Here is a 27,989-nt window from a genome sequence, read left to right on the forward strand (position 1 = left end):
ACCGCATTCCTTACGAGACTATCTTATAAAGAAATACAAATTTAATCTTTATGATCTAAGTTATAAAGTTGAATTTAGAACGCGATATTGAACCACACTCCCCACGAGACAACTTGGAATGAAATACTAATAATTAGAATACTATTTAATCTTTATGAACTTAGGGATAGAGTTGAATTTAAAAACTCGTCGCTTAAAAGGTCGTAAATTTTTACGACTTTCGTGACACAAATTATTTTTGAGAATGTGTGATTGTGTTTCAATAGTGTGAGTTGCCCTCCCCGCACCAAAATCAGCAGAAAGTTTAGTTAGAACATTTGCCAGCGTACTCCATCCATTACTTAATGATCTAAGGTTCTTGCTATGATCATGATTTGAAATTTCTCTCTGTCCAATTTGTATTTTGTCATTATGAGGTTTTATGTGACAACACTTTGAATGAATTTGATTTGAACGTGTCTACTGTCTATGCCCTATGGAAATATTTTCTGATTCTTTTCAACACGAGGTAATTTCAATGTTTTGATCTTAATTTATTTCTTTTTTTGTCGTAATAATGCAAGTTATTTTAGAGTATGACAAAAAATAATCACATTTTACTTAATTACACTATAAAATGTAATTTATTTGTTTATTTCAAACCCAAACAACACCCGGTGCATGCCATTGAGTATTCTTTTATTTTGTTCTGTTTGCTAAAATATTTGCAATTTTTTTGCAGTTTTGAAATACGAAAAAATATGAAGTGAAATATTATTCTATGGGGTTGATTTTATTGGAAACTGTAGGTAAGACAATAATTATGTTACTTAAAGATAAATTATTCATGATCGACTAAAACAATAAATTGCATTCATATGTCATCATGCATTTAACAGCTGTTTTATGCCTTTTGCGTAAATTCTTAATTGGTGTCGTTGAACATAGGTTTTAATTAATGTACAGCAAAGACAAGCTACAATGAACATGGGAGCAAATGGAACCGATGTGGCTGGGGAGGTGGCCCTCATAGCTGATGAACTGAGCCGTGCTGTGGAGCTGACTCTTAACCCTACTATTGCACATGAAGCAAGAAATCAAGCTTATAATGCATGTGAGAGGTATGGTTGAATATTAGTATGAATATCCTATCTAATAATATTGTTATACAGGCCTTTATTACAAGAGATGCAATCAAATTTTGTTGTATTTGAGAAATAAAAAAATCAAACTTCACAAAGTTGCATTCAAAATGATTATACTTTTCAGTTTTAAAGAAAACTCTCCATGGTGTGCACAAGCTGGGTTACTGTTGGCGAGCACAGCCCACTACTCTCCTGTGGTCAAGCATTTTGGTCTGCAGCTTATGGAACACACAGTTAAATATAGGTGGACTCAAATAACTCAAGCTGAGAAGTTGTTTATCAAGGTCTTTATAATCATTAATTTATCTTTGATGAATAAGAATTTACACAAATTAAAATTATCTAAATATTTTTTCCTTCATTTTAGGAAAATGCCATGAAATTGTTATACATGGGTGGTTGGGAGACAGGGCACTTGAATGATGCCTTAGCTCGTGTGATCGTGGAAATGATTAAACGAGAGTGGCCTCAGCAATGGCCCACTTTGTTATCTGAGCTCAGTGATGCCTGTTCTAGGGGACATTTGCATACTCAAATTGTGCTGCATGTGTTTCTTAGACTTGTTGAAGATGTTGCTACTTTACAAGTAAGTTATTTAATATGAAACTATAAATTTGTTTTTAACTGTAGTATTGATGATGCAAATAGTTTAACATACATGTAAATTATATTGCAATTACTTGTTACAGTTAAAAATTTGAGTATCAATATTTTTTTTACCTAATATAAGAGTTTTATTGTAGTCATTTGCTAAAGTTTCTTTAAACTTGCATTGTATCTATAAGAAGATGATTGCATTGTTTATATTTTATTAATTACAGACACTGGAGCAGCACCAACGACGGAAGGACATCTACCAAGCCCTCACAAGCAATATGGCAGAGATATTTGCATTTTTCATGCGTCTCATAGAGTTGCATGTCCAGGAGTTTAGAGAGAAGACAGCAGCGGGGGATTATAATGCTGCCGCAAGCAATGGTAGAGTTGTACAGGTATATATTTATTTCAAGATTTTTGTGTATATTTTGATAGTATAAATACAAATTTTATATAATATAACCAAGGACTCAGATTATGCAATATTTGTTGTTACATAAGTTGTTATCTATAACAAGTAAAGTAGTTTACAGATTTGTTTACTAATGATTTATTTAATTAACATCATAGGTACTTCAATTTGATATACAATAATTTTATAATTGGTTTTTATTTTATTTGAATACTTTTAGGTGGTCCTACTAACCTTGACAGGATTTGTGGAATGGGTATCTACAAATCATGTAGTGACCAACAATGGACGCCTACTACAAATTCTATGCATTTTGCTACAAGATGATGTGTTCCAGTTGCCTGCTGCTGAATGCTTGCTACAAATTGTGAATAGGAAAGGCTCTGTAAGTTTATTATTGTATCTGCTGTATAAAGTTTTAAAGCCATATACAAAAAAAAATTGAAAATTTATTTGACTTAACATGACGATTTTTTCAGACAAAAGAGCGCAAACCACTTATGATATTATTCAGTGAAGATGCAATCTCATGCATTCATCGCGCCGCCGTGTCGAGTATTTCTGCAATGGATGAAAACCACTACCTGTTTTTGAAGAAACTTTCACAGGTGTTCTTTTCATAATTACTGCAACAAACATTTCAATTTGTATCTTCATTATTCATAAACTATTGACAAAAAAAATTATAAACTAGTCACAATATTTTTCCATATATTCAATTTTTATTGTAATTTTCATTTTCAAATCTAACTAATTAATACTATTGACCAACTACATGTATTCATATAAGTTGGTTTCCATTTAAAGAGTGTGTATTTAGTTTGTTCTAGCAAAAATTCATTAACTAATCACGCACAATAACTCTGTAACATGTTATATCAACAGGTGTTAGCAGGTCTCGCGCAGCAGCTGACCTCGCTGTGGAACTTTGCGTCCAACTCTGAGCGCTGGCTGCCCGTGCTACTCGAAAGCGCGTTGCTACTAACATCGCACGCATCGCTAACACTCGCGCACACGGCTAACTCGCTGTGGCTCGCGTTCCTGAAGCACGAGCAGATCTCGCGCCTGCCGCACGTGCTGCAAGTGCTGCCGCGGTGGTTGCACGCCGCTGCGCCTAAAGTTCTTAAGGTATGTCCACTTATACATACATATTACAAACAGGGTGGTGTAGCTCGCGTCCGCGTTAAAATGAAGAAGCCCTTCTGGCTAACATTGAGAAACACCACACAAAAAAAAAAGGGTGGTGTAGCCGTTTTTGTAGTTTTCATATATTATGTAATGTGCTCAATTTCGTGGAATGGAGAGGAGGGATTAATTATATTTTATTCTAATTACTCGCTCTACATAAATGGGACCATATCACTAAACAGTAGTGAATATAAAAAAGACGGGTTGCACTCCGGGCAGAAGTGAAAACTTGATTATTAACGTTGAGCATGTTTGATATTTTGGAATGGTATCCGTCTTACGCATGGAATATAAGGGCTAAAAAAAAAATCCGTCTTACGCTTTTTCGATCAGGCCACGTGTCCTGACGCGAGTTTAAGATTTTATACCCAACGCTGCTAAAGAAGTTTTCACTTAAAAAGTAACAGACAAATACTAAAGTTATTTTTTTAAATAGTTTACAATTAAATGTGATTCAAAATTCTATTATATTAATATTAAGTAGCACTGCAATTTAAAAAAGTAATCAATTTTCCAGGTAACATACCCATCATCGCGTGTGAGTGGTTCAAACGACGCAGTATCATATGCTTGTATGGATTACGACAGTGAACAAGAGTTCGCCATTTTCTTCAGTCGTTGTCGTACCGAAATTTTAGAGAGCTTTAGGTGAGCATGTTCAAGAGCAAAATAATTATCTGAGAGTTATTTTACTTAGGGCCGATTTTTCAATGCCCAGATAAACAGCTAGATAGACTTTATTCTTCAGTTAACAAAATATTCAATTTTTCAATAGACGAATAGGACTTATCTATCGAATAACTACGTTATTTGAGGAATAAATCTATTTGCCGCTCCAACGGCCAGATAGCGCGCTATTCGACTGTTAGGCGTTTGAGTTGACAACTGACGCGTCAAATTTGAGATATTTTCGTATGTCATAACATAGAGCGTAGAATTATTAACAATTAAACCTCTTTCTATATAATTATTATCAATTAAAATCATATTGAAATTGATGTTTTTGATAGTACTGATGACCATGCCATTGAAAATTTGCCGAACGCTGCCTTTAAGTATGTCGTTTCCATCGTAAAATATATAAATTGAAACACAAATTTAACCAAACTCTTTACTCGAATCAAAACAACAATCAACAATCATAGAAGACAAGTGCACTCCTGACGTGAGTCATAATGACGGTTGTTGACAAATTGCAAGATTTGACTCTATCCCGCTCTAACCTGACTAATTTAATATGTTTGTTTCGCCACTCCGAGAGCAGTGCTGCCAATATGGAAATATTTGGTCAGATAGTTATTCATCAAATAAATCACGATTGAAAAATAGGCGAGCCGTAATGAGTTAGATAAATAATTGAATAAATCTATTCGAGGGGTAGTTATTAGACTGTTTATCTCGCGATTGAAAAATCGGCCCTAAGGGGTGATTTTTCAATCCTTGGTTAAAATGTATCCGTCCAATAAAGTATTACACGATAATATTAAAATGTCACGTAAACTGTCATATACGGGCAATTAGAATACGTTTTTAAAATGGTAGTTTTATAAATTATTCGACGAATAAGTTTTATCCAAGCATTGAAAAATCGGCACTTAATAATGTTTTCTTTTTAATTTGGAAGAGTATCTTAATTAATCGATTTGTACGTTTTTAGGTACTGTATGGTTGCAGCGCCTTTAGTGACATGGTCATATGTGGAACAGTGGACACAAACAGCGCTGGACAAATTGGAGTCAGCTCCTCCGACTATGGATGTGACGCATCCATTGCATGTAGAGTGGGAAGCACTTGCACAGGTATAATTGCATTTTTTTAATCCCTAAAATATTATAAGATTAGTTTTTTTTTTTTTAAATTTTGCAAACTTGATTTTTTATGTTTGCATGTTCGGTAAATGGGTTATTTCTTGCGAATAAATTGTATAGAAGTGTAAATCACGTTCATCAATGCTAAATGAAAGATACATGTCAGGGGGCGGGGCGTAACAAAAGCACCGCGAGACGTGATCAAACATCCTTTGGTTGCATATATGTATTTCGATATCTTCCCTTTTTGTGTGGATGCTGTGTTTTTGACGTGACAACGACTTATAATTCGATAGCCGGCTGCACGCACGAAAAAATATGACTCATGCGGCGTTACCTCGCTCTGGGGCGTTCCATGTAGGCTTGAAGTGCAAGCGAGAGCGCGGAACGAGCGACAAAGAAGCACAATAGGCCGTTGTCACGTATCAACTATCGTCAGTAATCCGACTTTACAGACAACCAATTTTTTAATAGGTTTAGTAATGTCTTTTTTTGTACTGCGTTTGTAGCTATCTATCATGGTTACTCTGCTCTCCTTTTTTATTCGAAGTTTACTTCCTATGTACTTAGGTACTGGACGTGGTGCTGTCCCGGCTGCTGCAAGCGGAGCCGCGGCCCAACGTGGCGGAGGGGCTGCGGCTGCTGCAGCGCTGCGTGGCGTGCGAGCCGCGCGCGCCGCTGCTGCTGTCGCTGCTGCTCTCCTTCATATCCGCGCTCTTCGTGTTCCTCAGCTGCGCGTACAGCCAGCTGGCCGGTGAGTGGTGCTGTCCCGGCTGCTGCAAGCGGAGCCGCGGCCCAACGTGGCGGAGGGGCTGCGGCTGCTGCAGCGCTGCGTGGCGTGCGAGCCGCGCGCGCCGCTGCTGCTGTCGCTGCTGCTCTCCTTCATATCCGCGCTCTTCGTGTTCCTCAGCTGCGCGTACAGCCAGCTGGCCGGTGAGTGGTGCTGTCCCGGCTGCTGCAAGCGGAGCCGCGGCCCAACGTGGCGGAGGGGCTGCGGCTGCTGCAGCGCTGCGTGGCGTGCGAGCCGCGCGCGCCGCTGCTGCTGTCGCTGCTGCTCTCCTTCATATCCGCGCTCTTCGTGTTCCTCAGCTGCGCGTACAGCCAGCTGGCCGGTGAGTGGTGCTGTCCCGGCTGCTGCAAGCGGAGCCGCGGCCCAACGTGGCGGAGGGGCTGCGGCTGCTGCAGCGCTGCGTGGCGTGCGAGCCGCGCGCGCCGCTGCTGCTGTCGCTGCTGCTCTCCTTCATATCCGCGCTCTTCGTGTTCCTCAGCTGCGCGTACAGCCAGCTGGCCGGTGAGTGGTGCTGTCCCGGCTGCTGCAAGCGGAGCCGCGGCCCAACGTGGCGGAGGGGCTGCGGCTGCTGCAGCGCTGCGTGGCGTGCGAGCCGCGCGCGCCGCTGCTGCTGTCGCTGCTGCTCTCCTTCATATCCGCGCTCTTCGTGTTCCTCAGCTGCGCGTACAGCCAGCTGGCCGGTGAGTGGTGCTGTCCCGGCTGCTGCAAGCGGAGCCGCGGCCCAACGTGGCGGAGGGGCTGCGGCTGCTGCAGCGCTGCGTGGCGTGCGAGCCGCGCGCGCCGCTGCTGCTGTCGCTGCTGCTCTCCTTCATATCCGCGCTCTTCGTGTTCCTCAGCTGCGCGTACAGCCAGCTGGCCGGTGAGTGGTGCTGTCCCGGCTGCTGCAAGCGGAGCCGCGGCCCAACGTGGCGGAGGGGCTGCGGCTGCTGCAGCGCTGCGTGGCGTGCGAGCCGCGCGCGCCGCTGCTGCTGTCGCTGCTGCTCTCCTTCATATCCGCGCTCTTCGTGTTCCTCAGCTGCGCGTACAGCCAGCTGGCCGGTGAGTGGTGCTGTCCCGGCTGCTGCAAGCGGAGCCGCGGCCCAACGTGGCGGAGGGGCTGCGGCTGCTGCAGCGCTGCGTGGCGTGCGAGCCGCGCGCGCCGCTGCTGCTGTCGCTGCTGCTCTCCTTCATATCCGCGCTCTTCGTGTTCCTCAGCTGCGCGTACAGCCAGCTGGCCGGTGAGTGGTGCTGTCCCGGCTGCTGCAAGCGGAGCCGCGGCCCAACGTGGCGGAGGGGCTGCGGCTGCTGCAGCGCTGCGTGGCGTGCGAGCCGCGCGCGCCGCTGCTGCTGTCGCTGCTGCTCTCCTTCATATCCGCGCTCTTCGTGTTCCTCAGCTGCGCGTACAGCCAGCTGGCCGGTGAGTGGCCCCATTTATGGTGCTAGCAAACTGTGTGTTAACCATATAAATGATTTAGTAGTTAAAACTTTAAGTGAGTGGAACTATTTGTGAATTTATGAAAGTGTTAATTTGTTGAAAAGTATTCCACGTGTTGTTAATGTACAAATATGCAATAACATAGGTAAGTATATATATTTTTCTTGGTCTATATATTATGTTTATTTCTTTTAAATTTTCTATGTGTTGACTGAACCGAAGTAAGAGAAAAATCATTAAATATAATTTGTTTTATCCAGGGCCAAGCGTAGGTTGCGCGGGCGCCGAGCTGCTACCGCGTGTGCTGGACAAGATCTTCGCGGCGCTCGTGTATGAAGGCGCGCCGCCCGAGGGCCGCGGTGCGCGTGCTGTCAAAAACGTGCGCAGACACGCTGCTGGTCTGCTCGTTAAACTGGGCTCTAAGGTAACTGAAATCATTGCTAACTGTTTTGATGAAAATTTAAAATTCATATCACTTTTGATTTACGTAGATTTCATTATTACTTCTCATTTTTTTTTAAATACTTTGATAACTTTAAATCCATGTCCGTTGAAAAGTGACTTATGGTAATAAACTATATAAATCAGGTGGTCAAAATAAATAGTGTCAACATTTTCACTGGTTGTGCAGTACCCGCTGCTGCTGCTGCCGGTGTTCCCGCGGCTGCACGAGATGTGCCGCGCGGCGCTGGCGCGGCCCGACCTCAGCGCTGTGGAGAGCGTCACGCTGCAGGAGGCGCTGCTGCTTGTGTCCAACCACCTGTGCTGCTACGAGCGGCAGAGCGCGCTCGTTGCTCAGGTACATAATTTTATACAGGGTGCCAATTTTCTATGGGAACATACTTAAAATACTGGAGATAGCAAATTTTGCTATCTAGACGTCACTTAATTTCTTACAATTATTTTTGTTTTTAGGTGTTGGGCGATTGCAGCGCGCGTTGGGCAGCGCTATCCGCGCATCTCACTAGTGCAGAAGCTCTAGCCCGGCTAATTGGGCTGGACGCGCCGCCCACAGACGCGGACGAAGAACGCGGTCGAGCTCGCCGTACACTCCTCCACGCGCTATCCCTCGCGCTCGGTGTCGTCAAACGTACTTGCGTGCCAGCTGATCCGGACAAAGCTGCCCGCGGCGGGTTCGGAGCCGGACTCACTCCGTCCGGGAACCCAGTTTGGCGCAACCCGGCCGCAGCACATGTATTGCCGCTGTTCCCGCACGCGCTAGCCCTGGGCCGCGCGTTGCACGAACTGCACGCTCCACATGCAGTAAATCTGCGTCACCCTGCGCATGCGCGTGCACTACAACCACCGCCCGCTGAGAGGAGGAACTTACTGGGCATGCGCGATGATACTCCGCTCGCGCCGCTCTCAGTGCCGCAAGCTACAACGCCGCAGGATAGAATGCAGAACTTCTTGCATACATTGCACGATAATGTAAGTTTATCAAGGTATTTAAGTTAATAAATATCAAGGTATTTAAGATTTTTATTTTTGTATTTTCACATTAGAATAGACAATCTTTTGAGTGAATATAACAAAAACATAGGTTGATTTTATAAAAATTCGAGAAAGTTGAGTATGAATATCATCGTTTACGCATGAAAATAAGTGGACGCGATCTCCACTTATGTTCATACAAATACAGACTTTACAGGGTGCTCCAAAATTACAACATTTCAAAATTTTTTGCTACTTGTTTTTATTTTTATTTTAATCAAAACTAGATAAAAACTAACAGTAATTTTTACTTTTTGAAAATATTTAAGTTTTTATTAATGTTTAAAAATCGTCTTATTCCTAAATGACGTCATTCTTATGGTGGACTTTGTTCTAACGTCTAAATGTATAACGTCTCCACATCAATTTTAATTTTAATTTATTTTCTCTTAAAATTTGCGATTAAGAAAATATTTTTTGTGGTAACAATAGCATTATGAAGAAATGCTTTTTTTTTCATGCTTAATTATTATAATAGTACCTATAAAATGAAATGTTGTCCAACTACAAATCGAAAGGCACTGTATCCATACAGAAAAATGTGTACAAAAGTGAACCGATAAATCAAAAATGTCGGAAATTCGAGTTTAAAACATTTTTTATAAAATACAGCTTATGTAAAGGATAAAAATCAATAAACTTAAAGAATCAGAATAAATAAACAATTATACATCTAAATGTTTTATTTACTTAAATAAATTTTATTTAACTGACAGCAAAAAAAATTCTTATGAAGCTTTGTGTCTGTACTATTTATATACTCATGTGGTTGTAATGTGTGGTGTTGACGCCAACATTGGCCAATAAATAGGAATATTTGCAACTTAGCATAAATAACGTTAACTTCTGTTCATTTTTTCTTATAATACATCGGACACAACGACCGCCTCGAGACGACGATTTATTACCACGAGGTTCCACTTGAATGTGATCAGGAAAGTGATGAACGCCATCCAAACTAGTTTTTATTTTACTTCAATACATGCAGTATTTCCAAGCATATTGTAATTAAGATATAAACTAATCGGTAAAATTGTATTAAAATCGGTTCAGTAGTTTAGGGAGTCCATAGTACACAAACAGCATGAAACTTAAAAATATTTTGATTGGAATAAAGTAAGACGTGTTATGTGTAGAATTTCATGAAGAATCCTGGTATCAGGAATTAAAAGCTGTAAATTCCCAAACACTAATCGTGTTAGTATTATTATCTGTTCATTTGACAAAATATACAGAGTTATATTTCTTGATTTCAAATACTGTTACGTCCTATTGTTAAAGTAAGCCTTGGAGTGTCTTGTCTTCCATTGCCACAAGGATCGTTGTTTGGATCCATTTGAATTCTCTTTTATTGATACTCAAATGCTTACGAATCAAAAAAGGTTATTCTATCAAATACAAATTTTTATTTTCGAAAGAAAATTAAAATATCAAGACGGAAGTTTATTTTAGGGTTACCTAACAAATAAGTTATTATTGATTATGAAGTTTTAGACAGCAATGTGATATCTTCAAATAGAAAAATTGCATTCTTCTTCTGGGTAATAGAAGCAGTTTTGACACCAAAAGGCAAAAATACAATAATTGTTATCGCTAGTCATTTACAAAATGAGAGGGTAGATTTATATTTCCAGGCGTACTGCAAATGATGCATTTAATTCGTTTTATTAAATAAGTAATGTTCCAAGGCTAAAAAGTCATGAACGCAAATAAAAATAATTTTCAGACAGCGATCTACATCTTTAACATTCTGCCTACGAATGTACTACATATAGTACATAAGATTAAAAAACCGGCCAAGTGAGAGTCGGACTCGCACACCGAGGGCTCCGAACAAACCAATTTTTTATTATGTTGTAACTCCAAAATTTTATGTTTTTCGAAATTATTCCTCAATCTGCGCTATAAGACCTTATTTTACCCCAATTTCAAAACTCTACGTACACAGAAAGTACCTTGTAGGTGTCGATTCCCTTGCGAATGTCGAAATTTGCAGCATAACCCATTGAGCCCCGAACGGCCCGATCGGTCCACGTTACAATAGATTTTCTATTGTGTCTGTGATTCCGGGGCCTGAGTTAATAAACGGCTTTATCTTTTGATTGCGTTGGTTTATTAGTTTGATTTTTTCACAGCTTCAATCGACTCAAGTAATCAATATAAATTTCAGTTTTATGTCACATCACGCGTTCCTGTGAAAATGGGTCTTGACAGACAGATGGGCAGATGGGATGGACAGACGTGTCACGTGATCCTATTAGGGTTCTGGACCCTAAATAACCAAACCCTTTGGGATGCAGCCGTTTATGCTGCAATTTTTAGCAAATTTTGAAATTTTCAAGGAAATCAAAACCGACAGGGTACTTCCCAAGTACATAAAATCTTTAAATTTGGTGAAAAGCAATGTTTTATAAGAATAATCGCAAATAACATGATTTTTTAATTACACTTTATAAAAAAAAAATAATAATTTCAACTAACAACTAATGAACGGCTACATGTATTAACTTGATATTCACATTAAAAACTCAGATTTATAATACATACATATAAGCTATAATTAAATCAACGCAATCAGAAGAAATAATATTCATATGCGGCATATTCTGAAAACCGCAACTACTTGCAAGTGAATCAAAATCTACGGGTCAAAAGTTAAGTGGACTTGGTTAAAAGCAAGGTATTAATTACAGCACAGATAAAGAAAAATTCACTAAAAACATAAATTTTAAAGTTAAAACATAATAAAAAGTAGGTTTGTTCGGAGTCCTTGAAGCGCGAATCGTATTGAGGTTCAAAACTCTAAAAAAACATTCTTCCAGTTTTAAAGAAATAACCCCAAAATATGTGTGTGGTGACATCTTTGGACTATCTGGGTTTCAAAAATAGAGATAAATGACAACTCTCGTGTTGTCGTTCATTTTGAAATTGTGAGACGACAGAAAAACAAAATAAAAACAGTTAATCAAACATATATGCCAACGCAATCAAAAGATACAACCGTTTATGCTGCAAATTTTCGTAATTTTCGACATTAGCAAGGTTATAAAAACTTACTTTCCGTGAACAGAGTCTTGAAATTTGTTAAATAGCAACGTCTTATAGCACAGATAAAGAATTCTAAAATATGAATTAAAAGATACCTACAGACTTCCTACAGCACAATTAAAAAAATAAGTTTGTACGAAGCCCTCGGTGCGCGAGTCCGACTCGCACTTGGCCGGTTTTTTATTTTTTCAGAAACATATGGTTCCCCAATAAAAAATAATATGTTGCATTTGTATGAAGGTAAGAATATGTTGTACAATTAATGTGTTAAATTTCTTTTCCAGTTTGTCCTACACAAATTACATAGTAACATAGTCACTTTGTCCTATATATAGGTCATAGTGAAAACCATTGTTCCCGATGTAGGTTTTTTTAATATTTTTCCAGCATATACATATACACTTTTAACCATAAAATACTAAAATTAAAAGAATTCCAGAGAGGTTACGGACTATAATTTTTATAGTTTATTATATCGTTTTAAACCTGAGGACAATAAATACCACAAAAACGATACCTATCAATATAAACAAAACATATGTACATTTTATATTGTATGAAATTGAAAAATTTAATTGAAGACGAAATTTAAAAAAAAAAGGTGACGTTGAATTTGTGAACATCCTGTACGCGGATTTTACGGCGAAATTATTGTCGGTTCTGAATTGAAAACGAAATATCTCTAAAATGGAACACAGTATCAAATTTTGAATTATATCATAAAAATCTTCATAAAATTTATTGTAAAATGATGTAAAAAACAAATACAATATTAAAAATAAAATACGATTAACCAGGGGTCAAAAACTAAGCAACGTACAGTTAAATGGTAGATACATATTTGGAGCCATTAGTAGGGGAGGGGAGAGGGGATTTTGGGATTTACTCGAGCGCGTCAGATTACTATAAGGGACGGTACCTTAGCTATTCATTAGTACCTCTAGTCAATATGAGCAGTTATGGTTGGTGGGTGCGCTCAGGGGCCCCGCTGGAAAATTTGAATAATCCATGATTCCCTAAGGTTGAGCTCGAATCGTCAGATTAGCGAAATGGGGACTTCTTATATTGTAATTAACCCCCCCATATATTAATCTGACGCGCTCGAATAATATTACTTTAATTTTTTACCCTTTCTTCATAGCGATTAAATCGCCACTTAAATCGTCAGATTAACGTATACTTTTTTTCAGTGACGTCCTGGAGCATGCAAAATATCAATATCTAACGCGCTTGAGTATTTCCAAGCCAATTTTTTTCTTTTTTTAAATTAAAAAAAATCAAAAAACCCTTCCCCACCGCTAAAAGTGAAAACATTATAGGACCTTTTTTTCTCCCTATGGTCTAATCTACCAATTCTAATAGGTTCCCGTGACGCTCGAGTAAATCCACATTTAGCATCCTGGGCTCCCCTACTACATTATTTGTGGTATAATTATGGGTAATTTTCATTATTTCGGCACATAAACATTAGGATATATAGTGAATAATAATAAAAAGAACAATAAATACTTACCGTTTATCAACTTTCCGTAAAATTTTACATTTTTTAAAACTTTAAAATTTAAAAGTTACTCGACTAAAGTATGTAGATATGAATTAAACAAGAATTTACGCTTTTCCTGTGAAATTTAAATGATTTCTTAAAAAATGCACAAAAATTAGAAAGAACGTTTCCATAAAAAAAAATTGAACCTTTTAATATAGGGTGTTTCCTTCACTTGCCTTAAACACTGTTTGCATCCAGTCTGGCATACTCTAGAAGTCATTTTTGATGTCTACTTGAGCTATAGTGTACCAAACGGCCCCAGCTGTATTTCTAAGCTCAACTAACATTGGTGCTGGGTTGGAATCGAACTTTATGTTTCTTTTAAGCATGTCCCAGATGTGTTTTATTGGATTAAGATCCGGGCTACGAGCTGGCCACTCCAATATTTCAATAATAGCCTCTTGAAGGTACTCTTATACGCATCGTATGACACGCGGACGTGCGTTATAGTGTATTAGTAGCAAATTTTCTTCACTGATAAACCTGTAATAGGGCTGAACATGTTCCGGGAGAATTTCCTCGATGTACCTGATCAAATTTAAGCCATTATCTACGATAATTAACTCCGTGCGAGCATCGGAACTTATACCTCCCCATACCATTATTGACGCTCCATGAAAAATCGCAGTTTGAGTGTAGTGATGGGTGAAAACCTCTCTTCTCGTCTCCTCTATACTGACTCTTGGCTATCAGAAGCTCGTAAAGTGCCTTAGCAGTCATCTGTGAACACCTCCCGAGCGCACTGGTTGTGGGTCCAGTTTTCATGTTCTCGTGCAAAACGAAGACGTGCTTCTCTGTGCTGTCTGAGGAGTTCTGGACGGCGTGCTGGTCTGCAAACCTTCAAATTAACTTCCTTCATTAGTCTTCTCACCGATTGCTCGCTCACATTTATTATCTTGGTGTTTTAGAGCCGGTGGCTTATCTCAAAAACTGTCAGAAAGCCATTTGTGAGTATCTCTTGAACAATAAACGGGTCCTCTCGAGCTGATGTGCACCTCACGCCTTAATTTCCTGATCTGCAAATGGTTGTTCAGATGTTAACGGCATTTTTTATTGTTTGTTATGATCATTGACTACAGTACAACAATAACAATATCTTAAAACGGCATAAACGAAATCGAAAAAAGTTTAAAACAAACAATTCGTAACTTCGGCTTAAACGCACAAATCACAAATTTCGAGTAACTTTTAAAAAGTGGTAAAAGATTATTCTCAAACTTAATGATTTCTTACCATAAAATTAAACAAATAATATGTTAACATATCTGCATACAAAAAAATCGTGAAAAACACTTCAAACTTTTTTTATCGGCAAATTTGTAAGTGGCCAAGATTCCGTGCCGGTGAGTGTATTTCGAATATTTATCGGTCAAATTATTAATTGATGGACTTTAAATATTCAGTAATTCATAAGGTGCGTATAAATTAAGCGCGGCAGCCGCGCGAGCCAATGTTCGACCAGAGTTGACGTTCATTTGCTGCGCGAGCCAATATGTAGATATATTTTAAGTTGAACGTAGTTGCCGCGCGCGGCAGGCGATCCATCACGAACATCTCTTCTGTAGGATGCCAAAAGTGTAGAATTTTCTTTTTCAAGTCAGGAATAGGTATATCCATTTTCTTACTGATTTCTACCCACGCATCATACCTCAGCGATTTATTGTGGTATTGGGAGGATTTGCTGTTCTATAAAAATTCATTAGCGCCATACAATTGTATTAGTAAACGGCACTTTTCGTTGTCCATTTTTACGTATACGCCGCGCGAGCCGAATCACCAAAACTACAAACCGTCCACACGGCGCGCGAGCGAACGCCTGAAGTTCCTTTGATGCGGTCTCAAAAACCGACAGTGAGCGGATCGCCCCGCGGCACGTTCGAGCGCGGCAATGTTCGGGTCGCCGCGCGCGGCAATCCCGTCTAAATAGTGCGCGGCCGCCGCGCGCGCCTATGTTCGATGGTTTGCCGCGCTTAATTTATACGCGGCTTTAAGCTATCAACTAAATAGTCGTTTATGCAGATTTGAACTATATTTGCGTTACAATGAGCTAATTTCCAACCGGCGATGATTTGGCACAGATCTGTGCTCCGACAGACAACGGGTACAAAATTTTTGGCACAGATCTGTGTTCCGACAGACGAGGGTTTAATACTAGGTTGTGTATACAGGTGTGCCAGCTAGTGGGCGCGGCAGCCGCGTCGCTGGGGCGCGAGCTGTACGGCGCAGGCGGGCTGGCGCGCGCGGTGTGCGGCGCGCTGCTGGCGGCGCCCGCGCGCCTGCCCGACCACTGGCTGCGCCGCGTGTTGCGCGCCGCGCTGCGCCCGCTGCTGCTGCACTGCCCGCCCGCGCACTACGCCGATGTGGCGCTGCCGCTGCTGCAGCACACCGCGCCGCTCAGTTAGTATACACTATAGGCACAGAATACATAATAGCTAAACGCTACAGAACGGACACTCCGCCTCCCGCCAAAATTAAACACTTACCTCACCCCGCGCGATCGTGATTAAAATGGGCCACATTTTTCTGCAAGGACGATACGCAACGAAGATTGACAACATTAATCAAATTGACTTAAAGTAATTTTATTATTTTGGATTTGTGATTATCGTTTTTCGTAAAAATGGTTAGATATTGTGCTGTTTACGGATGTATTTCATCAGAAAAACGCGAATTTTTTTTTACGCTAGTCACAAATGTGCCAACCATAAAGCATTAACACACACATTTGCAGTCTCTACAGTGTGACTGTCAAAACGATAATTTTGTATGGAGTGTCCGGGGTGTGCTTTAGGGCTACCGCACATGGGCCACCGGCCACCGGCCACAATACGCCGCCACCGGGATATTTTCTGCACTTTTCATACATTTTATATGGACTCGCCGCACACGGTTGACGCCTGTGGCGGCCACACGCTACACGCTTCTAGCTTCTCGTGGCGGCGTTTGTGGCTGTGGCCCGTGTCTCGTGTGCGGCGACGGTTATAGTTGACTCGCTTTCATAATCCTTGATCTTATAGTACTAAGTAATGTTAACAAACTACATTTTGTACGAACAGTCACCGTAGTACACGAGTACGCTTTTATCTAAACGTTTATCACATTGCTATATTTTACAAAAAAATTTTAATAATTATATCAACACGTATTACGTGTACGCGTAAACGTCTTTAAATTATTTTATTTTGATGTAAATAAACATAGTCAATTTTTAAGTAGATAGTGATCGACATTGTAAGAAAATATGGAAAATATTACCAACTAGCGACCGGCCCCGGCTTCGCACGGGTGCAATGCTGATACTAAATACACTACAGAAAAACTTTTAACGTTGTTTATAAAAACAGCGGCCCAGCCGGCCGGTACCGCGACAAACGGTACGTCCCGCAATTTTTAAATCTGTAATATCTTCGAAAATATTCTCTTAAATCATACGGTGTAAACTGTAAAGGGCCATATAGATCTATATTAAGGGGCCATTGTTCAAAATGTATGTTTCTAAATCATGGTTTTTGGATAGAAATCATCATATTTAAAATCCTAAAAAAATATATAGCACAGATAAACGTTTGATCTAGTGACTTTTTTGGATAAAAACACAATATTAAACATTTAACTCGATCAAAAAAAAATCAGAAGTAACATCGATTTTGAAAGCATAATCAGTTTTATGAGAATTAGGGGAACGCTATGTTTATGAAAATTTTACATTTAATTTACTAATCAGGTTTTACAGGGAAATTTTTGGATAGATTTATAATTTAGCCCTTATTTTTTTCTATATAAAATATAATACGTAAAATGCGACTCGCGCGCACCACGTCAGTGCCGCCAGAGTCCAGCCGGACGTCATCGAAGGAGGACCTGTGCTAGTTTTGCTCCCGACCACGTTGTAGTCGCCGCTCGCGTATTAGAACCGAGCGGCGAGTAAAACGGCGAGCACGTCACGGTATAAATAAATCAGTAGTTTGATTTTGTTTGTTATCCTAGGATTATTGTTGTAAATATAAAATATTAACCTCTTATACTATACTATTAAACGAGCAATATTTGCATATTAATATATTTGTTTGTAAATACAGTGTGGAAATTTTCGATGGGCCCTGGGTGAAAGTACTAGAAATACTGGAGATAGCAAATTTCCTTTATTTTTAAAAAGAAATAGAACTGCATTCAAAGATTTTCAAAAATTCATTTTCTTCGACCGGGAATCGAAAGAACTATAAAATCCGTTGCGTAGTTTCAAAGATTTAAGCGTACAAAGGGACATAGAGACATAGGGACAGTGAAAGCGACTTTGTTTTATACTATGTAGTGATTTAAAAAAATTACCTTGTAAAATGTTTTAAAAATTACCTTGCCTGAGATCCTCTTTTATATGGGTTGTTGAATAGGAATAGCGGCAAAGTTTTGAAGTACTAGTAGAAAGACTATTATGATGTTGGTTGATCTGTATTCAATGAGTATGACAAATATTATTTTTATAAAACAACAATCCAAGATGGCGCCGACAAAAATTTGACTTTTTTCGTGATGAATGTTATTTTCATGGTTTTTGGGGTAGCTATTAACGAATATGAGGTCAAAACTAAAATCCAAGATGGCGCTGACGAAAATTTTACATCTTTTCGTCATGGGTATCATTTTCATGGTTATTGGGGTAGCTATTAACCAATATGAGGTCAAAACTAAAATTCAAGATGGTGCGGACGAAAACTTTACATCTTTTCGTCACGGGTGTCATTTTCAATCATTAATTGATTATTATTCAAACTGTTGTAAAATACTCACACTTTTTTAAGTTGGTTGAATACACTAACATACTTATTACATACTTATATTCAATTACATATTATTTTGCCTTTTTTATTTGTTTTACTTTTAATTATTATTACCAATATTTTCAGAAGAAAATAAATTAATGTATCCAGAACGAGAGTTTCATTTTAAATTTTTAAATGTATGTATAAAATAGACCACTAAACCAGAAGCGTTCTTTATGTTGAGATGATGTTGATTCTACAATAAAAATGTTAGATTCCATGATATTTTTATTTCTAAGAGCAAATATTTTTACGAGAAATTAAAAATAAATTATATTTTATATTGTTTCTATCGATTTTAATAATAAAGTAAAATTTGAAAAAGGAATGTTACCTTTCAGAAAAATTTGCTATCCCTAGTATTTCAAGTACTTTCCATTCAGGGCACATCGAAAACTTCCACACTGTATATATACAAACAAATATATAAATATGCAAATATTGCTCGTTTAATGGTATAGGATAAGTAGTAAATTTATTTATCAAATACATTCCTACGAGAGCAAATAAAATCGAACTACTGATTTATTTATACTGTGGCGTATTCGCCCGCCTTCATAGGTCACCGGAGTTCATGCCGCGCCGGCTCCTGCGCAACGCGGGCGCGAGCCGTCTCAGTGCCTAAAATGCCTAAACTTTCAGTATAATGGGCTCTTAAATGAACAATGTATTCAAGGTATTTATTTGGTTAAGGATTAATGTTGTATTGGTTAAAATCGCTTCGAAAATTAGCCATTATTTGTCGTAAAAAGTAAATGACAAAAAAAAAGTTATTGTGGGTTATCCATAAGAGATAGACATATGCCATCGCGGACTTTTCTGTAGACCTTTTCAATGTGTACAATACTTAGTACATTATTTTGATAAAACTCGTAGGGTTCAGCCTGCGTTTGCAATGTAAGCGGAAAAAATGTAATTTTTTACGACATAACATTAGAAACCTCAAAAATAACAGTACTTCTCCACTATTTAATGGATATTATTATACATATAAACCTTCCTCTTGAATCACTCTATCTATTAAAAAAAACCGCATCAAAATCCGTTGCGTAGTTTCAAAGATTTAAGCGTACAAAGGGACATAGAGGGACATAGGGACATAGGGAAATAGGGACAGAGAATGCGACTTTGTTTTATACTATGTAGTGATAATTTTATATTTTCAGTGGTTGTACATCTAACACAACGTTGGGATTACGTGACGTCGCTGTACGAGTCTGGTAAACTGGAAGAGGAGTGTGGAAGTGAATCGCAAGAAGTTTTAGAAGACATGCTTGTCCGCCATCTTACTAGAGAATATTTAGAAGTATTAAAGGTATGTCTGATTTAATTAACAAAATTTTTAATGAATTATGTTGGGGGTTCAAAAACAGTTTGATAAAAAATATATACAATTATACACGTTGAATTTTCACATACTTGATAAAAAATAGGAATTCAGGAATTCATAAAAATAACGTTTATCTGTAAAATTTGACTTATTTGAAAATAACAATCTTAAAGTATGGATGTTTAGTGCTATAATTAAAATAAATTATAATTAATTTCAAATATTTTTTCATATTTTATACTCTATTCTATTGTCCTTGCCATCAGGTGTCGCTAGTAGAAGGCGGGGTGGCGTGCGAAGCGAGCGTGGACATGGACGAGGATAGTATGGGAGGCGGTGGCACAGCAACGGGTGGGGCGGCGGCACGAACGCCGGAACACGTGTCCGAGCTGGGCGCGCTACTGCTGGCTGACCCCGTGGCGGGCCCGGCGCTGCTGCACACGGTGGGTGTTGCGCCGAGTGGGGTATGTCGCTAGGTGGCAGTAGTGACAGCATGGGAGGCGGCGGCACAGTGGGCGGGGTGTCTTAACTGGGTGTGCTGCTGCACACTGTATAAAGTCGTCCCTATAAGTCGTCGATAATGCGGCCATGCCAAGCATTACGTGGTTTCATGCATGAATGAATGTTTAATTAAATAAGCTAAATGATGGTCCTTGCTATTTTTTATCCTGCACGTTAGACTGACATTCAGCATGATCGTTTCGTTCGGCTATACTCAGGCTGGACGCAAACTGTATAAAAAGTAAGAATTTGATTTATTTTTACACTCCCGTCTAGGGACTATATTAGAGTTGAGTAAAATAAAATAAAGGAATCTACCCTTGATGTACAACTCACAGTGTAGGTGTACAGCAGGTGAGCTTTTAAAAGTTTATTCTTTTGTTGTCTTATTGTATGCAAGATGTGTTAGTATGGCATGATGATCAATTTATTATTCCATTTGCAGATCCTGCGCGCGCTCACATGGAACGACTCAACGTCATCTCTCCGTGCTTGTGCACTAGCACTACCGGCATTACGCGCGGCGCTCGGCGCGAACAGCGTGAGCGCGGCGGAGGCGAACGGCGCGCTGGCGGCCGTGCTGCACGCGCTGCGCCTGCACGGGCAGCACGAGGCCAACCAGGCGGCGCTGCTCACGCTCGCCGTGCAGGTAACACTCACTCGCCGTGCAGGTACACTCACTCGCCGTGCAGGTACACTCACTCGCCGTGCAGGTACACTCACTCGCCGTGCAGGTACACTCACTCGCCGTGCAGGTACACTCACTCGCCGTGCAGGTACACTCACTCGCCGTGCAGGTACACTCACTCGCCGTGCAGGTACACTCACTCGCCGTGCAGGTACACTCACTCGCCGTGCAGGTACATTTACTCGCCGTGCAGGTACACTCACTCGCCGTGCAGGTACACTCACTCGCCGTGCAGGTACACTCTTGCTCGTTACATATAATATCTTTATCCGAAGTATTCAGCATATTATATTTAGGGCCGATTTTTCAATGCCCAGATAAACAGCTAGATAGACTTTATTCTTCAGTTAACAAAATATTCAATTTTTCAATAGACGAATAGGACTTATCTATCGAATAACTACGTTATTTGAGGAATAAATCTATTTGCCGCTCCAACGGCCAGATAGCGCGCTATTCGACTGTTAGGCGTTTGAGTTGACAACTGACGCGTCAAATTTGAGATATTTTCGTATGTCATAACATAGAGCGTAGAATTATTAACAATTAAACCTCTTTCTATATAATTATTATCAATTAAAATCATATTGAAATTGATGTTTTTGATAGTACTGATGACCATGCCATTGAAAATTTGCCGAACACTGCCTTTAAGTATGTCGTTTCCATCGTAAAATATATAAATTGAAACACAAATTTAACCAAACTCTTTACTCGAATCAAAACAACAATCAACAATCATAGAAGACAAGTGCACTCCTGACGTGAGTCATAATGACGGTCGTTGACAAATTGCAAGATTTGACTCTATCCCGCTCTAACCTGACTAATTTAATATGTTTGTTTCGCCACTCCGAGAGCAGTGCTGCCAATATGGAAATATTTGGTCAGATAGTTATTCATCAAATAAATCACGATTGAAAAATAGGTGAGCCGTAATGAGTTAGATAAATAATTGAATAAATCTATTCGAGGGGTAGTTATTAGACTGTTTATCTCGCGATTGAAAAATCGGCCCTTAAACCAATAATAAAATAAAAGTGTCTCTTTGTAATATCAATATAATCGCTTTCACAGACAGATAGCCGATGTAATAAGAAGTAACTTAGGCTAATTTTGATTCGGATATTACATAAGGATTATAGACGCATTACGATAAAAAGGAAAAACTCTATTACGCAGGTGATATCGCGAGATGCGAATAATGACTCATTCTGAACAGTTTATTGATTAAAGTTGAAAGGCGTATACCTTTTCTTTTTTTTAAAACAAGACTTTCTTAAAATTTTCCTTAATGTTATTGTTTTCCAGGAATTACTTTTTATTAAACTAAAAGAAAGTGTCTCTTACACTATGTTTTAGTGTAATATACACTATTTTTATTTCAATATGATCGCGTTCGATTCGAGACTAGGAATATATATTTTACCAAAATCTGATAATACAGATTTCATTTTCATGAAAGTCTGTTTCTTCCTTCAACAATTCGATATTTAACAGATTAAAAAATTGGTTGTTTGTAAAGTAGGTTTACGATCGAGATAAATAAATATTACATATAGGACATTATTACACAAATCGACCTAGTCCCACAGGGAGATCGGTCCGTCTCTCTCTCGTTATACCTGCAATCGCGCTCGTGAGGTTTTGGTGTGACACAAGTTTCTGAACATGTCACCCGACTAAAACGATTTTAAAAACGTTATCACGTTAAAACTCAACCTATATTATAATGTAACTAGGCGTACGAAACGCTACGGCCCCGTTTCCCGGGCGTGGCGAGCGTGCTGGGCGCGATCCCGGACGTGGACGCGCACGACCTGCGCCGGCTCGACGAGAAGCTCACCGCGCACCCCGCCAGACCCGCCAAGATCGATAAGAGCAAGAAGGAGCTGTTTAAGAAGATCGCTTCTAGGGTGAGTTCACACAAACACGCAACACACACGCACCCACACATACACACACGCCAAATACTAAAATTATTCGCATATGTTGACAAGATACTAAAACAAAGTACATTTCCCAACGCGTAGAATTAACAAAGCTAAAAACAGTGTAATAATTATGGCTATTAAAATATATAATAAAATACCGGACAATTTCAAGGAACTACCAGTAGATCTTTTCAAAAATAAACTGACGAACTGGTTGATGGTAAAACAATTTTATGACAAAGTAGTGTAAACTGATGTGTGTGATATAATCGTGTAAATCGTAGTGCGTTCGTGTAATTGTGAAAATTGAATTGTGTGTACATTTAAATAATTAGACTAATCAACTTTTTTTTATAATAATGTAATTAAAACATCTATAATATGTAACTACATTCTTGCAAATAAATATGATTTTAATTTGAATTTTTAAAGTGTAGTTTCAATGTAGAATTAATGATAAACAAATACATAATTTAAAAGCAACTATGTGGAAGAAACATTGATTGTGCATAATAATTAACTATGTATTTACAAGTCACAAGTTGTCTATTACTTCAAGTCGGTAAAAAATGTCCGAACAGAGTTATTGAACCTCCTTATTTCGTGGCAATAAATTTCAAAGACTATTGTTTACGCTTATTAGAAAACTCTTCCTTATAGACGCGAAGGTAGAGTTTTGCTTTGGACATTTTTTTATGAATATTGAGTCTAGTTGTTTATTTACAACAATAGGAACATTTTATAACAATAAAATGAATTGCAGGTAATCGGCCGTAACGTGGGGCAACTATTCAAGAAGGAGGTGTTCATACTAGACTTGCCGACCATGCACGCGCCCAAAGAGAAGCGCACCGTGGACGGCACAGAGGGAGGGCTGGAACAGTTGTTTGCGAACGCGCCCACATAGCGGCGCACGTGCGGACGCGACGACGGCTCGCCCGATACTGACGCATTTGGCTTGTGATTGGTTCACGCGCTCTGTAGTCTATGCGCGTCTGTATATCTGACTCGACCAAGAAGCTTATATCTGATACACTGGAGATTGCACTATGACCATTAACTTGTAACAAGAAAATATGACGTTGAATGACGCCATATTATCTTGTTACAAGTTTAACGTTGCCACCACTTGCCAAGTTAGGTGTGAAAGGGATAAAAAACATACAGGCGTCATTCAAGGTCATATTTTCTTGTTACAAGTTTATGTTCATACTGAAATCTCCAGTGTATTAGATATAAGCTTCTTGGTTCACGCGCTCTGTAGTCTATGCGCGTCTGTATATCTGACTCGACCGATTCTCAATTTGTGTGCATATCGGGTAGATCTGAGAATCGGCTTTTTGAAGTGAAACTTCTTTATCGGGGTTGGACATAAATTTAGTGTAACATTTTTGCGTTACGCCGTACGCGTGACATTTTTGCGTTACGCCATACTCGTGATATTTTTATGGTCATAAAGAAGTTTCACTTCTTACGTGTGTACTTCTAGTACACGCATACATTTTTTTTGTTAAGTGATAAGAGTAAGCAACGTTTGCTGGGACAGCTAGTATTATACAGATGCGTTGTGGAGTTGCGTGATGTGGTTTGATTTGTATACTGCGTCTGCGATGTCGCTTTATGTGATAAAGTTCTAAATTGTTGTGTAATAGATTCGTCTTCCCGTGGAAGTCAGGAATCATCGGTTTTAAATATAATGAAGAATATATAATTCATTCATATGATATTGTGGCTGTTTTATAATAAGTGGACTGAATTCCAAACATCTTTGGGCTAAAGAACATCTATCACATTTGTCAGTAATTGCTATTTATACGTAATTACTCCATGGCCATTACATAAAATAAATGAGATGTTGAGTTAGATTTTTTAATTGGAGTGGCAATATAATGCATAATAACATCTAAGACCAAATTAGGATATTTAGTTGATGGACATGTAAGATGAATGACATATTATGTAAATATGAATAAAAAAATTGAAATGCCGGGAATTTATAATATTGTTACAATTTAAAGTCATTAACATTGATGTCAGTCATCAACAGATCACCTTATGTATAATTATTATCAATTATAAAATAAAAAGTTGGAACTATAGTCGAGCCAATCTAATAAGCAACATTTGACGTCTATCAATTTTATCTTCCAAGAGAGGTAACCTGCTTAAAAACATCGATTAAAGTGAATTAATCGATACGGATTTGAAACATTTGTAAATCGAATTTATTAATTTATGATGATTTTTGTTCACAAGTAATCAATGCATTCGATTCTAGATGTCAGATCTCGATTTTTAGAGTAACATCTCTGGTATTTAAAAAGAAAAAACCGGCCAAGTGCGAGTCGGGCTCGCGCACAAAGGGTTCCGTAGCAGCAAATATAATAAATTACAGTTAAATCAACCTATCTCAAAAACTATAAGAGATACTTTGATCAAACCAAAAATCGTTGAAAGAGTTAATTAGCATGCATCACCTCTATTTTTTTTAGAATTTTATACCCCGTAGTTATAAAAATAGAGGGGGGGGGACATACTTTTTACGACTTTGAGAGCTGATATCTCAAAAACCGTTCACTTTAAGAAAAATGTTTTTTAGAAAACTTTATATCATTTTAAAAGACCTTTCCATTGATACCCCACACGGGTATGTACATCGAAAAAAAAAATTTCATCCCTCAGTTACATGTATGGGGGGCCCCACCCCCAATTCTTTTTTTTACTATTTAGTGTCATATTTTTGTAGCGGTTCATACAACACATATTTCCATCAAATTTCATCACTGTAGTACTTATAGTTTCCGAGTAAATCGGCTGTGACAGACGGACAGACGGACAGACGGACAGACGGACATGACGAAACTATAAGGGTTCCGTTTTTGCCATTTTGGCTACGGAACCCTAAAAAAGGTTTATTGACACAAAATTGTAGCGACGTCAGTTCTTCAATTCAGAAATTGTTTATTATGTTTAGAATGGTTCATCAGTAAAATGAAATCTTAAAATTACTTGTATCGGTCATTATTATTATAAATATGTAATTGTTATTGAAAAAAGTTAAGCAAATGTGCAGATCTAAGGGCGGGGGCACACGATGCGTTGCGGCGGCGGTGCGGCGCCGGAGCGGTGTCGCTGCGTCGTCTTACATAGAAATATCTGTGGCATGTCACACGATGCGTTCCGGCGCCGCACCGGACTTGTAACCACCAAGACGAGGCGGGGAGGGGTGAATGCGGTGCGACGTCGGAGCGGCACCGCTCAGTTGTTTTGCGTCACAAGGAAGGACACGCTGTGCAACGCTGCTACGACGCCGCTGCGACATAAAAACGTTACGGCGCCGCAACGCTCGTGTGCCCACTGAGGGCGCGGGCACACGATGCGTTGCGGCGCCGCACCGCAAAGATTTCACCGTGTCAGTGGGCACACGAGCGGTGCGGCGCCGTAACGTTTTTATGTCGCAGCGGCGTCGTAGCAGCGTTGCACAGCGTGTCCTTCCTTGTGACGCAAAACAACTGAGCGGTGCCGCTCCGACGTCGCACCGCATTCACCCCTCCCCGCCTCGTCTTGGTGGTTAAGAGTCCGGTGCGGCGCCGGAGCGCATCGTGTGACATGCCACAGATATTTCTATGTAAGACGACGCAGCGACACCGCTCCGGCGCCGCACCGCCGCCGCAACGCATCGTGTGCCCCCGCTCTGACACGGTGAAATCTTTGCGGTGCGGCGCCGCAACGCATCGTGTGCCCCCGCTCTCACAGAAAGAAATATCATGTTATTCTATGTTGTCGTTACTAGGTTACGTTGTTGAATTTTGTTGAACTGTCAAATGTTGCCTATTAAAATGGCTCTACTATAAGCTGTTGTCCACTAAATTTATGAGATGCGTTTGTGTATAGATTGTACAAGTGTACTTACGAATATTTTTTTTATTTTGTTATACAAATGTATACCTACTTAAAAATAAAAACAATAAACATACAATGTGTCTTATATGCAATAATTTAAGGAAATGATTGAAAATGTCAGAGGGAATGTAGGATGTATTATTATTTATACATTTAGCCAAATGCGTCATCGGTCAGAGGCATCACTGTGTAAAGTATTAAATACGATATAGAGCGCAACTATTTATTAGGGTCGTGTATATTTTGTTGGCAAAAATGTTTATATTGATGTCTGAAAGTTTGTAAATGTATTGTATTATGACGAATTGCTGTTGTGGAATTGAAGGGTTTTTATTTGCGAGTTATAAGGAACGTGTTTTGTGTTATATTTTTAATTTCATTTTATCGATAGATTCATTATGTTTCTTTTTATTTTGACACCGAGACCCGAGTGCGATATTATTTTTAGATTTGTTTTAAGTTTTATTGAATCTATTCTGTTTATTAAAAAGGAACAAATGGTTTCGTATCATGGAATTAATCACAGATTATTTTATTTATTGAATTTTATATCAATACCTTGAGTTTATTGTTCATGTAAAGCTGTGTATCAGCCATCCGTGATTGTTTATCAATTTAATGTTCCTATTTAGTAACAATAATATTTTAGTCATAATTATTATGTATGTAACTGTATGGTATCCATTAGCTTGAATAAGGTCTCAGATCTACATTTACTAACGTACTTCGATGTGGACACTTTTGTGTTATATTTTTTCATTTGTACATTAAGAGGGGGTTTAATACAACAGCCCGAGGTCCAGGAATGTTAAAAACTAAATGATGGGCCGAGGACTGTTCAAGGGAATGCTTTGTTAAAATCAGAAAGAATATTTTTTGTAAACATGATATAATCAGCTTTTAGTACGATGTTCGTTTCAATAGTGCCTTTTCAATAGTACAGACGTTAAGAAATTGTCTCTTATGGCATCGTGAGAAACACAAAGACTGACTAACGACCTAAATGCGCTTAATCCATATGAATTTGTTACTCATCACAGCGTTAAGGATTAATTTGGAATTTATGTAATTTTGTGTACAGAATGTGTTGTAAATAGAGAGGTGTGTCGCGTTCGCATGGAGCCCGGGGATTTCGGCCATATCGTACTCGCAATGTTAAACATTCTAATGTGAATAACCGTTTATATGTTATTTAAATATATTATTAAACAGCCAAGTGTCTTTTTTTTAATACCCTTTTTTCCATTTCCTATGATTTTTTTGTAATTTACACACGACATAAACGATACAAGTATATTGTACCAAATTAACTATGGTGATAAGGTGTAGTTTCTTTGACGATATACTTCAGTAACTTTGATGATAATTTAGTATACCTAATTATTTTTATAA

The 27,989-nt window shown here is 39.0% G+C and overlaps 1 protein-coding gene across 1 annotated transcript; it reads left to right on the forward strand.

The window, feature by feature from the left end:
• Positions 1-432: 432 nt before the first annotated feature.
• Ranbp21 (exportin-5-like protein Ranbp21) lies at positions 433-27,807 on the forward strand. The gene is made up of 22 exons (XM_090110348.1): positions 433-508; positions 722-788; positions 946-1,100; positions 1,249-1,408; positions 1,492-1,710; positions 1,946-2,116; positions 2,354-2,518; positions 2,613-2,741; positions 3,019-3,261; positions 3,839-3,969; positions 4,979-5,120; positions 5,700-5,883; positions 7,594-7,757; positions 7,965-8,132; positions 8,249-8,764; positions 15,590-15,818; positions 19,408-19,556; positions 19,838-20,014; positions 20,518-20,721; positions 22,503-22,676; positions 23,458-24,793; positions 26,550-27,807. The coding sequence occupies exons 3-21, from the start codon at positions 961-963 to the stop codon at positions 23,599-23,601; spliced, it is 3,609 nt and encodes a 1,202-aa protein (XP_089966474.1). The 5' UTR covers positions 433-508; positions 722-788; positions 946-960; the 3' UTR covers positions 23,602-24,793; positions 26,550-27,807.
• The last annotated feature ends 182 nt before the right edge of the window (positions 27,808-27,989 follow it).

Source organism: Colias eurytheme, chromosome 15, assembly GCF_061535395.1.
Source record: "Colias eurytheme isolate Ceu_HAF_F1 chromosome 15, ilColEury1 Martin Lab GWU primary, whole genome shotgun sequence".
Lineage (NCBI taxonomy): Eukaryota > Metazoa > Arthropoda > Insecta > Lepidoptera > Pieridae > Colias > Colias eurytheme.